This window comes from Anarrhichthys ocellatus, unplaced genomic scaffold, assembly GCF_004355925.1.
Source record: "Anarrhichthys ocellatus isolate YVR2014 unplaced genomic scaffold, GSC_Weel_1.0 scaffold4, whole genome shotgun sequence".
NCBI classification, from domain to species: Eukaryota; Metazoa; Chordata; class Actinopteri; order Perciformes; family Anarhichadidae; genus Anarrhichthys; species Anarrhichthys ocellatus.
In genome coordinates, this window is record NW_022280034.1 from 1,300,483 (window position 1) to 1,316,590 (window position 16,108).

Genomic DNA, 16,108 nt, shown 5'->3' on the forward strand with positions numbered 1-16,108 from the left:
GCCCCCTGGTGGACACTAGAGAGAATGCAGCTCTAACACATGAAGCATCAGCTTCACTCTTTAGAACCGGAGGTTGCAGTCTGGTCCAGAGCTGCAACAATGAAAGTCCTGTTGTAGTAAACTGTAGTTTTCCTTCACCAATCTTAATATACGACACATCAGACATACTGAGAACACATGACGCTGGTTATATAGTTAGGTTATATATAACTGTTTCCTGTTTGTGTCTTGTGCATCGTAGGAGAGTCTCCGTGAATCCGGCTCCCAGGTGACTCTCCTGCAGCAGCAAGAACGAGAGAGAGAGCTGGAACGTGAGCAGGAGAGAGAGACGGAGAGAGAGAGGGATCGATCCACCGAGGCCCTGAGGGAGCTGGAGGTGAAAGTTCAGGCTCTGGTGGAGCAGGGGCTGGTCCGAATGGAGCGCTCCTCCTCTGGACACCTGGACATCCAGGTGGTCCCCGTCATCCAGCAGGAAGGTCAGAGTCGATCTCCACGATAAAATAGTCATTATTTCAGTTGTCTTGAAGCTTTACTTTAAGCTTAAAAGGTGCATTATTTTGAAGTGTCCCACGCTTAAAAGGTTCATGTAAAATTCCTTCAAACATTTGTTTTTTATTCAGATTTCGCAGCCTTGCAAAATAGAAATATGTAAACGTCTTTGCTGACCAGATCTAATTATAAACTCTAAATATTTTCTGGGCCGTTAGTTTAGAACCTCGTATCTACAGTTTATCTTCCGATGTATAAAGTTTCTAAGAATTCTTTCAGAACTTTTTCTGTTTTTCTTATAATCGGCATCAAATGACGTACTTTTCCAGGAAGCTTTTCAAGAAAATATTAAGGAAGTTATTGCAAGATAACTACTATGTTGAGGTTTTATGACTCCACTCTATGAATGTACAGAGATGAAAGGTCTCGTTGTTCCTCGACAGCTAAAGAAGAAGCAGATTCGGGTGAAAGCCTCGAGGCCTCTCCTCCATCCTCAGACCCTCAGCCTCCGCTCTCTGAGGCTCCTCTGCAGTCAGTGACAGTACAAGCTCCTCCTCCTCCAGACTTAACTGGAACTCCTCCTCCACCTCCTCCTCCACCACCAGCGGCTCCACCCCCCCTTCTTCCTCCAGGAGGTGGTACGACCCATCTATTAGGAGATCTGACTGATGGCAGCTCAGGTGAGTCCACAATCAGAGGGGGGGGGGGGGGGGCAGAGAAGATTGAAACTATCACTGATTTAAACCAACAGTAACAGCTTGAGGTGAACCTTTGTGTTTCTAAAGGTTGACCAGGTGTTTACAGCAGACTGTTAGTGATCCGCTCACGATTCACAGACTCTTTAGGTCGAGATCCTTTAACACGGTGTTTTATTTACATTGTTTTTAGATGCCCGAAGTGGTAAAACTGTTTATGTTGCAGGAAAAAAAGCAACCGATCCAAATATATTTATAGAGCACGCTTAGACAGTTAACGTTCTGTTCAATCAAATATAGCAAAGACGATAAAACAACACGATAATAGCAGATAATGACAACGTGAGACCATGAAAAATAACAGCAATGATCAGAGAAATATAGCCAATATGTATTGTTGAACTCTTTCTCTCCAGGTTGTAAAAAGAAGAAGCCCATTCAAACCAAATACCGCATGCCGCTGTTGAACTGGCAGGCCCTCAAGTCCAACCAGGTGGCCGGAACCGTCTTCAACGAGCTGGACGACGAGAACGTCTTAGAGGTTTGACCTCTTCCTGGTTCTACTGTCCGTTTGTGTCCACGTGCTGCTTACATTAAACATCCATTCTGATTCTCAGTCGATTCTAAATGTATTGATATACTTATTTTATTTTTATTAAATTAAGTTTGTTTATTGTTTTTTTTCTTTTAAAACAAAATAAATACTAAGCATCGACATAGAGCCCCCCTCTACGACGAATTATAATAAATAATTCATTACGGAGCGGGGGTTTAATGCGGGGGAGGGGTTTAATGCGGGGGGAGGGGTTTAATGCGGGGGGAGGGGTTTAATGCAGGGGGAGGGGTTTAATGTTCTCAGAAAAAACAAAGACTTTCTGAGATAAAAGCTGTAAATTCACAAGAAAAACAAACACTCGCAAATTAAAGAGAACTAAAAACTGTAATCAGTTTGTTGTTTTCTGCTCAATCGGCCCAATTCACAGAAACATCTAACGAGGTGATTCTGAGCTACAATCATGATTATCTCCTTTTCGATAAATCAGATTATTAATTATAATTTGATTAATTAATCCACTGCAGGTATAATACAAGAATACACGGCTGCTCTGTGTGATGACGTTGATCCATCCTGACAAAATGAAGCTTTTCCGAGTTTTTTTCTTGCAAATGTACGACTTTAATCTCAGAGAATATTAAACTTTTTTCCTCTGAATATTTCCTCCAATGGTCCCGTCGGTCCCGTCCCGTTACAGACAATACAACCGTTATTAAAACCTTCGTTGGCTGTGAAAGCAGCAGTCTGATCGTCAGCCTTTACACCATCAGGTTTGTTATGAAACGTTAAATTAAGAAGCTTATAGAAATCCTCTTAACTCTAATCAGTAATGCTGAAGCCAGACTCCAGTCTACTGAATATACTTCTGTTTTGGCTTCTAACAAACAAAAATAAATCAATTTACATTTCTTGTAACAGAAAAAACAGAGGCTCCGATCCACCAGGTGTGACTTTTACACCTGAGCGTTTCCTGCTGTAACAAACCAACATGTCTACTGTGAAATATGTTTATTATCCCCAAAAAGAATGAACTACATCCATCAGTTGTTAATCCCGTCTCTGCATACTTCTCTCTCTCTCTTTCCTCGCCTTTCTCAGGAGCTCAACATGGAGACTTTTGAGGAGCAGTTCAAGACCAAGGCTCAGTCGGCCCCTGTAGAACTGGGGACCCTCAAGATGAAACTGGCCCACAAGACCCCCAGTAAAGTGTCTCTGATGGAGCCCAACAGGGCCAAGAACCTGGCCATCACTCTGCGCAAGGAAGGAGTGGCTGCATCCGATATCTGCTGTGCAATCGAGACGTACGTACCCGACTCATGTAACCAGCATTGGTACTGGTTTTTATTACCTCACACCAGTAAGTGACTGCACTGCCGGCCCCCCACAGGTACAACCAGAGGGCTCTGAGTCTGGACTTCCTGGAGCTGCTGGAGCGCTTCATCCCCACGGAGTACGAGACGAAGCTCATCCACGGCTACGAGTGCGACGGGAGGCCCCTGGACGAGCTCAGCGAGGAGGACCGCTTCATGGTGCGCTTCAGCAAGATCCCGCGGCTCTCGCAGCGCATCAGCACGCTCACCTTCATGGGCAACTTCAGCGAGAGCGTCCAGCTAGTACAGCCGGTGGGTTCACGAGTCAGCGCCATCACAAATGTATACCTCCGCCAGGAAATAGTCCCGCAACAAAAGATTGGTTTTCTATAACTCCCGTTACTTATTGTTGAGAACATAATATTTCAGACATTCAAGGACCACGTGTTTGTTTATTTATTTATTCTTTATTTGGATCCTCATTAGCTTCCACAAAGTGATCGATGTTCTTCCTCCCAGCAATTTACAGTATCAATAAAACAAGAAAAGTCAAAACTAGCCAAATATAAAGATCAGTAAATAAGTTAAAAGACTACATATGAACAAAAACAATATTACACAAACACACAGCAAGAAAAATAAACTAAAAACAATCAGAAAAACACTTTAACATTTCATCTTGAAGAACTGAACACAACGAGGCTCAATGTAAATCAAACACCACTTTAATCTGCTGATGTCAGACATCTTGGATCTGTGTTTACATACCAACAACGATCTCAACAGTTTTCATCTCTTTCTGGCAGCAACTGAACGCCGTCATCGCCGCCTCGATGTCGATCAAATCCTCCAGCAAGCTGAAGAAAGTCCTGGAGGTGAGAACAGAAGAGTTTCTTGTTTTTATTGTGTTTTTACTTTTCTGACCGTGACTCTGCTTCACGTCGTGTTTAGTTCATCAGTTCATTTCATGTTCAGGGAGCGATGGAAACCTAAACTATAAACATATTGCTCATAAACAACCATCTCTGAATGTGAAAAGAAAAGAAGCTGACGTTTAAGATCTCTTCACTTTAGTGCAGATTGTCATTTGTTGTAGAAACAGTTCTCACTGAAGATAGAAGTACGGTGGCCCTGAGAGCTCAATGCACTCATTATTAATAATTATGAATGAAGAGTTCAGGAGCAAAGGATGAAACATCTTCACCAACTTAACGTCACATGAGCAGCATTTAGTATTTAAAGAGTGTTGCACACGGCCGGTTTGTGATTTATGAAGTCACTGATGTCTGTCTGTTGGAAAATGACCTAAAATAAAACATATCAGCAGTTAATGTAGAGTTAGCCTTCATATTTATAAACGATATCTAAATCATGCCATCACAATGACGACTTAAATAACTTCATAATCCACAAACAACAGCGCGTGTGCGTCACTCTTAAGCGTCCCCAGGAAACAGTTCCTGTTGTATTGTGAGCTACTTGCAGCACTTTTTCTAAATACTGCACATGAATGTGTTTGTGAAGATGTTTCCACATTCACGTGTGTGTTTTGTCTTTTTGCATATGTTTGTTTTTTTAATTTGCAGTGCTTTGAGCTCTCAGGGCCACCGTAGAAAAGGCCTTTTATGTTTTACTGTTTTTTACATGATGGTATAAAGACTCCAGTGTTTAGCAAGTGTCGCTCTTTCCTTTTGACTTTCTCTGGTTGAACAGTTAGAAAGTATTTGTTTTTAGAACCTTTTATTTGTAGTTTGGGAGAAGGCGGAGTCACAGCTCTTTGGTGTCTTATCATTTTAAGTCAAAGTCGGCTGCGCTCTTCTGTGTGAATGATGCAGACGATTCTACTTGTTGTCATGTTAGTTTTGTGACGTCATAGTTTCTGTCTGTTTCTGACGTAAAGATCATCTTAGCATTTGGAAACTACATGAACAGCAGCAAGCGAGGGGCAGCGTACGGCTTCCGCCTGCAGAGTTTAGATCTGGTGAGTCAAGAAAGCTCCTGAAACTCTTTACTTCATCGCTTCCTTTGAACATTTGTGTTTTAATTGTTTTTATTTCTCACTATCTGAAGCTGTTAGACACCAAGTCTACAGACCGGAAGCAGACATTGCTGCACTTCATCGTCAGCATCATCCAGGAGAAATACCCCGACGTCCGGTCCTTCTTCACAGAGCTGCACTTCCTGGACAAGGCGGCGCTGGGTGAGCACGCGAACGGAGGCGTTCAATAAAAACCTTTAATATCATTTATTTTAGTTTAAATTGAACGGATCTACGGTTGAAAATGAAATCCCACAGAAATCCCACGTGTGCAGATGTGAATGTTATGTGTTTAATGAGGAGTTATGAAAGTAGAAAGATCACTTTAATTATTATTTTTTTTAAATCAAACACAAGTTACAATGAATACACACACACATACATACAGTATACACACACACACATATATATATATACATACATGTACACATATATACATATACAAATGATAGTAAATAAATTAAAATAAAGATAACGTTGTAATATACAGACATACACTGACTCCAGATTGTATTGAAGACTCTCGTCCAGGATGAGATCCTTTAGCACCGTGTTTTCTACTGAGAGCTCCATGTTTACATCTATCTGACCACTGAGGCTCCGCCAGCATTGATCACTTCATTCACATTTCTTCCTGTGTGCAGATTGTCTCGCAGTGCGTCCTCTACGTCGGCATTTATACACCAAACAATCTAATCCCCGTACCATTGAGTGCTGATAAAGGAGGTAGAGCTGAACCTCTCTCTCGCGCTCTCTCTCGTGTAGTTTCTCTCGACAGCATCCTGCAGGACGTGCGATCTCTGGAGAGAGGCATGGAGGTCACCAGGAGGGAGTTCTCTGTGGAGAAAGACAATCCTGTGCTGCAGACGTTCCTCAGCAGCAACACCGAGCTGCTCCACTCGCTTATAGCTGATGGCAAAACCGCCCAGGTCAGCTTTAATGACCACCAAAACACACATCAACCACATGATGTATGTATGATTTACTGACGTCTGTGTTTTCCAGGATGTGTACGACTCTGCCGTGGAGTACTTTGGAGAGAACTCTAAAACCACGCCGCCCTCCGTCTTCTTCCCTGTGTTCGTGAGGTTCATCAAAGCATACAAGGTGAGACGACGCTTCCTCTTATTGATCCGCGGCATGAATGGAGTCACTGAGCTGCTGCTAATGGAGAGAAAGCAGCTCCTTACAGCCCATCAGTGAGCTAATGCCCCGCTCATCAGTAGACCTTCAGAGGCAGACACGTTTTAAAAGACTTTCTCTCCGACAGCAAGCCGAGCAGGAGAACGAGAGGACGAGACAACAAGTCCTGAACTGTGACGCTCCATCAACTCCACCTAAACATGAAGTCACGGGGAGAAAGGTAACGCTTTAAAATGTCGTGCAAACAGCTGATGAACATGTGTTTTCTTTCCTGTTCTTTGTCTTTTCTTATTAACACAATATACATACATACTGTACTAGTATAAGTAATCAACCCTGAGAAGTGAAGCAGGTTCCTCGACAAAAAGAAGAAGGTTTTCTTGTAAATTTAGGACTTTATAATCTCCAGGACCAGAGCAGACTGTCAGACCCTGCTGCAGTAACATGAGACGTTTCTAAACGGAGTCTCAGGAACACTACCACTTTAGCCCACAGGGGGCGCCAGAATCAACACAAAATGAAAATGAGTGACTAAGTTCTTGGTTGACTGCTTTTATTTCCTGCCCTCTACAATGTTCTTCTGACCCACTTTGAGGTACATTTTTGATTAGCAATTTTGGGACGTATGAATAAGATCCACAGCCGAAACTACCAAAATGAGATCCACGCTTTGAGAGAGTTATTATCCTCGAGAAGGAGCTGACATCAGCTCAAAGAGGAAAGTCACATTCAGACACCTTTGATTGTTTCAGGTCTGTGTGACGTCCAAACTGCCACAGATGGACCTGATAGCAGAGCTGAAGAGGAGGCAGGTGTCTCCTCTGGTGAGGGAGGGGAAGGACGGAGCCATCGAGGACATCATCACAGGTACACCTGCTTTACGGTCCATTGACTCTAAATAAAATGAACCCTCTACATTACTAAACATCTCCTCCTGTTTACTCTTCTAGGAAACTCACATCTTCACTCTTTTCTTTCTTTTAAGGCTAACCTCTCTTTAATTTGTCCTTGCCTGCCTTCCTCTCTTTCTCTGCTGTTTGTCGCTCCTCTCTCCCCGTTGTTTCTCTGCTGTCTCCAGCTCTTAAGTCCGTGCCCTTCACGGCTCGCTCTGCCAAACGCTCCTCTCGTCTCTTCTGCGACTCCGTCTTCAGCGACGAGGTGACGTCGTCTTCTTCTTCTTCTTCTTCTTCTTCTTCTCTCTTCCACTCCACTGAACGAGCAGCCGTTTCTCTCTCACTGCACCTTTAAACTCTTTTAAAATTCACATATTTGTGTTTGTTTTTCTCAACTTATTACAACTTTATTCTCAGAATATCAGTTTCTGCCCTTAATATTCCCTGAATGTTGTAAATAAATTAATCTGAACTATACAGTTTTGTTTTTATACTATTGAAACGTTTCTCCTCACAAAATTACAACTTTATCTTGTGACAGTTTTTCTTATCATGTCACAACTTCATTCTTAAAATCATCAGCCCTGATGATTTGTACGTGAGAGAAGATATCAATACTTTTACTTTTTGTTTTGCTAATTACATACTTTTACTTGAGTTAAGTGTCGACTGTCTCGAACTATTGGTGAAGTTGTTTCACAGCGAGCTGTTAGTGCTTTTGCCTAAAGGACCTTAATATTACAACACAAAGGTGTTGAAGAGTTTTGTCCTCGGTGTGTTCCGTTCTTCGTCCTCAGATTTAAGGAATCAGCCGTACAGACGGACGGACGCCGGCAGACGCAGCGCCAAGTGGAAACCGGGACAACAGCTCCACGTGTCCTCGGACATCTCCCTCTGAAAACCCCCCGCGGACCACCGCGAAGGCTTCAGCTGCTAAAGCTCAACACCATCAGCTGTTTGTCTCCTGCACGCTTGAAGATGCAAAGTGTGTGCGTTACAGCGAGGCGTCTCTCTGACAGAAGGAAACTCTTTGGGATGATCGTAGAAAACGTCGTGCGATTAGAACGATCGACTGTTAACGAGGAAGATTGTTAGCTCGATGCTAACGACGCCGGATGTCACGAGAGCTCGTTAAGACAATTACACGGAAGAATTCAGCTGACCTGTAACAAAGAGGGCTTCATTAACGCTTCAATCTTCAAACGCAATCACAACAAAGTTTGACCGACAGACGACTCATAAATCATTTTGATAGTTTTCTCTTAAAAATGCTCTAGACCTGATTTTTTTAAATTGCTTTTATTTTAAATAGAACATCTTAATCACCACCGCTGTCCATCTTCCTCACAGATTTAGGCTGAAGATTTGTAATATAATTAAATTATTTTAATACTGAAGTGTAAGAATGAGTAACTTTGCTTCTGCGTTTTCAACAAATAAAGCATTTTGTACCGTTATTGACTCGGTGTGTTGTTCCTGTTTGCTGTGATGCGATCGATGGATACCGACTCCTGCAGCATGTCGGTGTTTAGCCTCCGTGTTGGTTGAGCAGTAAACGCCGGCTGAGGTTTGGTGGATATTTGATCATAAACCAAAGTATCTGATCAGTTAGAAAATGTTTTACGTTGTATACTGATTTCTTATGACATGTATGTGGTATAATATACTATAACCTTTTAATTACACATCGTCTGACTGTGACTTATTTATTACTTTCTTTTTTCTTTGCTTATTTCTTTTTATTTATAAAATGACTTTACTTGTCGTGACTTTTTTTCGACATGCTATACTATGAGTTTAAAATTCTATCAGGTACAAACTTCCAGAGGAAGTGTTCATGGTTCCTGTTACTATGAAGTGTGTGAGTGTTTAAAGATGAACACGACCAACGTGATCTTCACTTCAGGTGCTTTTAATGCTGTATTTAATGCAGATCAACAGGTTTTGTCCACTTCCTGGTTTCACTGCCTCAGTGAGAGCAAAAGTTTCTCCACTTCTGCGCTCATCTCCTCCATGTCCTCTGTGATTGTCTTCATTTGTTTCGCTGCTTCTTCAATTCTGGAAACAAACCTCGGCAGATCTGAGGCGATCCGAGAGTCGATGTGAAGTTTCACCATCGAGGCCACGGAAGTCAGAGTCTTGGCGGTTTGCCGGCTACGCCACGCACGACGGCGCTGGAGGCCATCTTGTTGCTAATGGTTCTTCTTTCTCTATGTTTGTTACCAAAACCTACTTTTTAATAAACCGGATTCTTAATGAACAGAAGTTGATGAGCTAATGAGCTACGTAGCTTCCTGGCTCTCCATTTCCTGTCTCTTGTTTGTTTGTTTTAGCAACAATGCGTCACTTTATAGAAGCTGCTGCGAGCAGATCAATACACGACGCTTTAAGGGACGTTCGTTTAGACAGATGTGGCGCCATCTAGTGGGGAGGATGCAGATTGCAACTAACTGGAACTTCTCCGGTGAGTGTCGACGGTTTGTCCTTTCTGGGCCTCCGTAGGAACATGGCCGCCGACTCTAAAGAGAAACCCGATTTCTGCCAACAGATCCCTAAATGCTTCTGTTTGTTTAAACAGCTGCTGTTCTCATCATCAGAAAATGCTAAAAATGTCTTAAATTAAACATGATGAAATATTTTCAGGTTTTGGACTAAGAGTCTGACAGAACAAGATATTTGATATTGTATATACAGTATATATGGACCAAACAATGAATGAATAATAAAAAACAATGAATCATCACGACTCACAGCCGTCGTGTATAAGAGGGTCACCTTTATTGTCACAAAAACACAACAGGAATTTACAAAAGCAGCAAACCTTTGTTCAGTTTTCTTCTTTTTTTTGTGATTGGTTGATTTTTTTCTCACACGAAGCAGCAACTTTTACTCTCCACACACAAAGTTGCGCTTGGTGTGTTGCTCTGTTTAGTTGGTCTTTAGTAAGTTATACTGACTCGGTAGTAGATTATCATTCTTCTTCACAATTCACAAACAACACTTACCGCACACAGCGAGCATCACTCTCAGACTGGAGGAACAGTTGAGATACAACATCGTCCCGATATCTTTCTCAACACGTATAATAATAACAATAATCATCTTTTTGTATTTATTCTGACAGTAAAAGGGGCTTCGCTCACCCATTTTTCAACATAATAGAAAAATCTATGTTACTGTACAGTTGTTGTTTACTCTATCATACACTCACAAGTATACACAGAATTATTGACGAGAAGATTTGACCTGTGTCGACGCCGCGTGCAGATGTCCAGGAATGTTTACAGTATGCATGCCTTTTTAGATTAGCTTTATCTTTTCTTTCCCCCCCCGTCTAAAAAAATTTCCACATAAAACTTTTGTAATATATCATTTGGGTTTATATACATTTTTGAACTTCCACAAATGGTTTGAACAATCACACATTCATCATAAACCACCGATAGAGTTTAAACTGTGCCGTGTACGTAGAGACTATTGGTTATAGTAGAGGGAATATGTGCTTTTTTATAAATGTGGTGGTACTTGTGTATTCTTCTGGAGAACCTCCCGCTGCTGTGTGATCATGGTTTCAATGGTTTAAAATCAGAAAAATAATAATTTACAGAATAAATGTGTTACATGCTCATGAATCCTCATCTTCAAGTATAAAAATACAAAAAAACCTTGATTATATAAAACATAGATGATGCTTTTTCTTTTTTACATGTTAATAAAGCGATTTCTTCAAAAGAAAAATGGTTTTATAATATACATACAATATATCTGTGAAGTGGTTCCGGTTATACTTTAACTGTCTACTAATACATTCCATAAATGTATTTACTACACGGTGAAACATCTGCCTGTGGTATAAGTACACACTCACAGCGAGACGTTAATATTTTCCTCCAGCTAAATGTCAAACAGAACAAAGTCCGTCTTCGTCTCGTTGTTTTAGACACAGTTCAAATATCCGTCACGTTAACAAAGAACAAAGAAATGTGACAGTAAAATCCTGGCTGTGTCCCAATTTCACACCTCATACTACATACTTTATATTATATACTAATCTTAATAGTATGGGTTGTTTTCTGATGTACTTTTCTTATACACGTCAATCAAACTGCGAATTGATCTGTTTTTCAAGATCTTCCTGAGCTTTTCTCTCGGAACATCCACATTTAGTTTTAAAGGGTCAGTGTGCAGGATTCTGGCGCCATCTAGTGGTGAGACTACAGATCGCAACCAACTGAAACTTTTCCAGTGTGTCAATCTGAAGAAGAGAAACCTAAATGTCCCTATCGAGATCCATGGTTTGGTTTGCCCGCTCTGGGCCACCGTAGAAACATGGCGGACTCTGTGAAGAAGATATAAACGACTCATTCTAATGTCACGAAAACACGTTGATTCTTAGTTTCAGGTGAATAAACACCAATGAAAACATACTTAATAATATGTTTTTGCTAATAGATCCACCTAAACGCTGCACACCGGCCCTTTAAAGGGAAACTCCAACTCATCTGCACATGAAGATCAGTCTACTTGGCGTATCAAGAAAGTCGAACCTGCCTCAACTTTCATCACAACGTGATCCGTCAACAAGCCAATCACAAACATCCCGGTAGATTACTTTACAGCAGGAACGGCATCGATGAAAAGTCACCACAGCGACAGAGTTTTGTGTTTTAGCGACTGATGAACCTTCACACTCATGGATCCGTTACTCAAACTGGACTTCCTGGATTTTATTTGTTTGTTTTTGTACGACGTCGGGTATTAAACGCGTTTACACCGGATCCGAACAAGTCAAAAGCCGTTACAGAGTGCGAGGAGGCGTGAAGTCGCTTAAAATCAGATATAATGGAGCACATTTTCAGACATTTTCAGACCGTTTCTCCTGGAAGACATTCATAGTGTTTGTTCACATGGAGAGAGAAGTTTAAATCTATTTAATCCTTTAATCCGACGGAGGAATGAGGAGAACAAGCAGTTCTGAAGAAACATACTGGTCGCTTGATTGTAACACGCTATCAAGGTGCATTATGGGAAATGTAGGATCCCGGTTGTTTGGAGTTTGACCAACATTAGCGACTAAGATTTTGGGGTATTTGTTGATCGAATTTTGACTAAATTCTTACTTCAATCCGTCCCCAAACTTCATGGAAGAGCAGTACTAAACATGTGTCCGTACCGACTGTTGACAAACTATTTTGGAGACTGGCTTCTCTGAGTGTCGTGGACACACTCTGCTCGGTGGGTAGTGAGTAATTGGGACACAGATATTGTGTTCAGATTGTTCCCCCCGCTGGATTCAGACTGCAGGTTTAGAGCCGATGCAATTACCTCCAAATGTCTAAATCTTTATCCGACGTGTCTAATGCAGTCCGATGAGGGAGAGATGTGATCACTTCATCTAATTATTAATGTGCTATCATCCTCTCTGTCTCCCTCTGAGCTCATCAAGTCGGACAAATTTATTCAAATGACAAAATCTCACACTTTCAAGGTCTGAACTAGAGTACGAGTCCAGAAGCAGACTGATCCGAGGCTGATCCTCACGTTATTAGTCCAGCTGAGACCTGAGAAGCAGACAGAGAATGAAAGAAAGCAAAGAGGCAGATCTGCTCACGGAGAAGAAGCAGCGGAGGGAAACGTCAGAGGAACTGATGGTGATCGGCCAGAAAGCATGAGCAGCGTTTACTGCTGGAGCACGAAACAAATCTCAGCACTGCCCCCCCCCCAAAAAAAAGCAAGCAGAGAGGGAAGAGTTAAAGAGCAAAACAAGAAAAAGGTCAAAAACAAGGCGAGGACGAGTTTGAATGAAAACAAGAAGCAGTGAGGGGGAAAGAAAACAGACAAAAATCAAAATTTACAAACAGACAAATGTATTTCAAGTTTTAGTTCAATGTCACATGACGAGGTTTTCTATGTGACGCCCTCCCTCCCTCCTCCCTCCATCCACTCGCACTACTCTACGCTTCAGCCTCCTGATTGGCCGGCGGGTTTTGGTGCATCGGCGTGACCGTGCTCGTGCTCCTGAGGAGACGAGAGACTGTCGCTGAGCTGCAAAAACAGCCAGAAATGAAGCAGTGATCACAGTCTGCTGTCAGAAAACATGTCCTCAGCTCCTCCTCCTCCTCCTCCTCCTCCTCTTCTTCTTCTGTGTGTGGCGCAGGGAGGAGGGACGGGGTGGACAGGGAGGAGAGGAGGGAAGATAGAAGAGGAGGGATCATCTTAATGCACAGAATGAGGGAGGATGAGAGGAGAGGAAACAAGGAAAGAGAGGAAATGAAGGTAAGGAGAGGAGAGGATACAACAAGATAGAAATAAAGGAAAAGGTAATCAGGGGAAAAGAGATGATGAGAGGAAACAAGGAGAGGAAAGGAGATGAGGACAGGAAACAAGAAGAGGACAGGGGAGGAAACAACAAGCACAGATGATGAGAGGAAACAAGTAGAGGAGACAAGGAAAGGAGAGGTGGGGAAAGGAGATTAGACGTGGAGAAGAAACAAGGGGAGGAGAGATGAGATTAGGAAGTGAGGAATGAAGGGGAGAGGAAGCGAGGAGAGAGAACAAGAAGATGAGATAAGAATAGGAGACGGGAGGAAAGAAGAGACGAGCGAAACAAGGGAACAAGGAGAGGAGTGAGAGATGAGCAGAGGAGAGGAAACAAATAGAGGTGAGCAAAAAAGTGAAGGAAACCACAAGAGGACACAGGAGGAGTAAATGAGGAGAGGAAGAAGAAGAGATAATCTCTTTTATGAGCCGAGCCTCCTGGGTGTTGGTGAGAAAACACGTCCTTCTATCTTTCCTTCTATCTTTCCTTAAACACCTCGGAGTCTCAGAGGCTCCTTTAGGAGCCGAATAAACAAACCGGCATCGTCCCCTCCTGAGAGGCTCCTCGGGTCACTGCTGACAGTCAGTTAGTGTCCTTAAGAGGTAGAGACAGAGGACGCTTCTCAATCTCAAGGAAGCATCCTTCAAAGGCAGAACTCCAAGGATGCTACGTCATCGAATCCTGAGGAAAAAAGACCGTTCCAACGTCCGGGACCCTTCAAACTCTACCTCCGTTGGGAGGATTTTGGAGGATCCTCAGAGCACCTAAATTACCCACAATCCTTGGCGAACGATGCATGGTCGATCCCCCGGAGTGTAAAAACAGGGGACATATGCTCGTAAACATTCAGTTACTTCACCTCGACAGTCCGCCAAAATCAGTTTCTGAACAAATGAATGGCGAGAAATTCTGTCTGGTCGGTTTGAGGAGACGAACAAGGAACGCAAAATCAATGTCCCTGCTCGAAATGGTAACATACTGAATTATTCTAAAATAAAAATAGAACATGCTTCTTCTGTTCCAATAAACGGCTTAAGTTCAACAATGACAGGAAGCAGGAGGCGTTGACGAGGTGCTGCTCAGTACCGACTCTCCCAGCGCTCAACAGAAGCGCCGGCAGAAGGTGCAGCACCAGCAGCCTCGCACAGGGAGTATTCAGTGCAACGCCCTTTTATTACTGCAGCACAGCAGCAACACATAAACTGTGTCCAATTAGAAGCCACACAGATCAGCAGCAGACGGAGCATTCGGTCGCATTGTCTCGTAGACGGATGCTGAAGTCTTAATGGTTAACGAACATTTCTCAATACTAATGCACTGATCGGCCCGAAGGCGGCTGCATCGTTCAGCCACAACAGAAGAGGAGAGATTAACAAAATAAAGTGACTTTAAAGTGACTGAGATGGAAGAAAATGAGTCGTTTTATGGTGAAACATTTACTAAATACACGAGACTTCATTTATCACTGTAAGTTTAGAGGGATTTATAATCTACTTTATAATAACATTAATAAATGACAGATAGTGAATCAAACCTCAGTTATTCCACAAACAATGAAAAGGTTATCAATAATGTTTACTAATTATTAGTCATGCTATAACTAATGTTATTTTATCAGCTTATTGTTCCACACATTATAACATTTTAAGTATTTGTTAATGATTACCAAATGCCTTGTTAATTGAGATACATGAGACCTTGTAAAAGGTTAATAACTGGTTAGTAAAGCATCTATAAACATGATTTAGATGTTAATACTTTAGTTTCTGATCCATCTTTTATAATGACACCATGGTCTGGTGCACGCTGTCCATTAATACCTGATAGACTCCTCAAGGAGCATTGTCCACTATATGTTTTACAAATCATTCAGAAAGTATGAACATATTATATAAAGTGTTTTAATGTCTGCAACAATAAACTACTAACTGTTATCTTCTATCAGCTAAGATACAACACACAGTTTATAAACAATGATATTATGACATAAATCATAGCGTAACTAGTAATAATGATTAATTGTCATTTCATTGTTTGTTAACAGTAAAATAAGTAGAAATCAATTCATTCATTACTGATGTTATTATGAAGTGTTAGAGGATATTTGTTCATGTTTAAAGAGATCATCTCTATCCTGATGTCGATGACGACTTAATGCAAGAAATATTACGTATAATTAGACTTATTTTCTTGCCGGCTCTCTGGGTGATACATGTTTAAAGAGCAGTAAGTGAAATGAGGCACAGCAGAGTGTGAGTTGATGTTGAGACCGGCCCTGAATGCTAATGCTGGAGCTCTCCGTGTGGGTCGGGTGGAGGTTAGCTGAGCGCTAACAGGAGCTCCTCTCAGAGAAGAACCTGGAAACACTCCGGCTGGAAACTCTAAAGAAACTTCTCAATGAGTTGCTGCGTGTTTAATGTGGTGAATTCATGAATTAATCAGATTCCTTTGAAACAGCTGAGACGACGGTTGTGGGTTAAAGTATGGATCGGTGTGAAGCGGTGATCCCCGGCTGGGACCGACCGGCTGCTTTCATTTCCTCTCTTCTTCGCGGGTATTTTGTATTTTCTTTTTTAAAGGAGGCCGTGAAGGATGAGGTCAAGGCTGCTCCACTCAGCAGATCGGGGGGGGGGGGCCGCTTCACACCGATCCATACTTTAACCCA

The 16,108-nt window shown here is 42.1% G+C and overlaps 1 protein-coding gene and 1 long non-coding RNA gene across 7 annotated transcripts in view; one reads left to right on the top strand and one right to left on the bottom strand.

Moving 5' to 3' along the window:
* fmnl1b (formin-like 1b) overlaps nt 1-8,603 on the top strand; it is a 24,290-nt gene extending 15,687 nt beyond the window's left edge. For 3 of the 6 annotated variants that reach the window (XM_031844211.1, XM_031844213.1, XM_031844212.1), the window contains exons 14-26: nt 242-476; nt 933-1,169; nt 1,601-1,725; nt 2,839-3,041; nt 3,128-3,362; nt 3,857-3,925; nt 4,951-5,031; nt 5,121-5,250; nt 5,854-6,017; nt 6,094-6,195; nt 6,359-6,451; nt 6,984-7,098; nt 7,310-8,014. In XM_031844211.1, the coding sequence (XP_031700071.1) occupies nt 242-476; nt 933-1,169; nt 1,601-1,725; nt 2,839-3,041; nt 3,128-3,362; nt 3,857-3,925; nt 4,951-5,031; nt 5,121-5,250; nt 5,854-6,017; nt 6,094-6,195; nt 6,359-6,451; nt 6,984-7,098; nt 7,310-7,479 (1,959 nt within the window). In that variant the 3' untranslated portion in view covers nt 7,480-8,014. Of the gene's footprint in view, nt 1-241; nt 477-932; nt 1,170-1,600; nt 1,726-2,838; nt 3,042-3,127; nt 3,363-3,856; nt 3,926-4,950; nt 5,032-5,120; nt 5,251-5,853; nt 6,018-6,093; nt 6,196-6,358; nt 6,452-6,983; nt 7,099-7,309 lie in introns of all 6 variants that reach the window. The other 3 variants (XM_031844214.1, XM_031844216.1, XM_031844215.1) reach the window with 2 other exon arrangements.
* A 1,277-nt stretch (nt 8,604-9,880) lies between these two features.
* Nucleotides 9,881-16,108, bottom strand: part of LOC116381785 (uncharacterized) — a 7,804-nt gene continuing 1,576 nt past the window's right edge. Inside the window, exon 2 of the long non-coding RNA XR_004212681.1 lies at nt 9,881-12,834. This is a non-coding gene — a long non-coding RNA (uncharacterized LOC116381785). The remainder of the gene's footprint in view (nt 12,835-16,108) is intronic.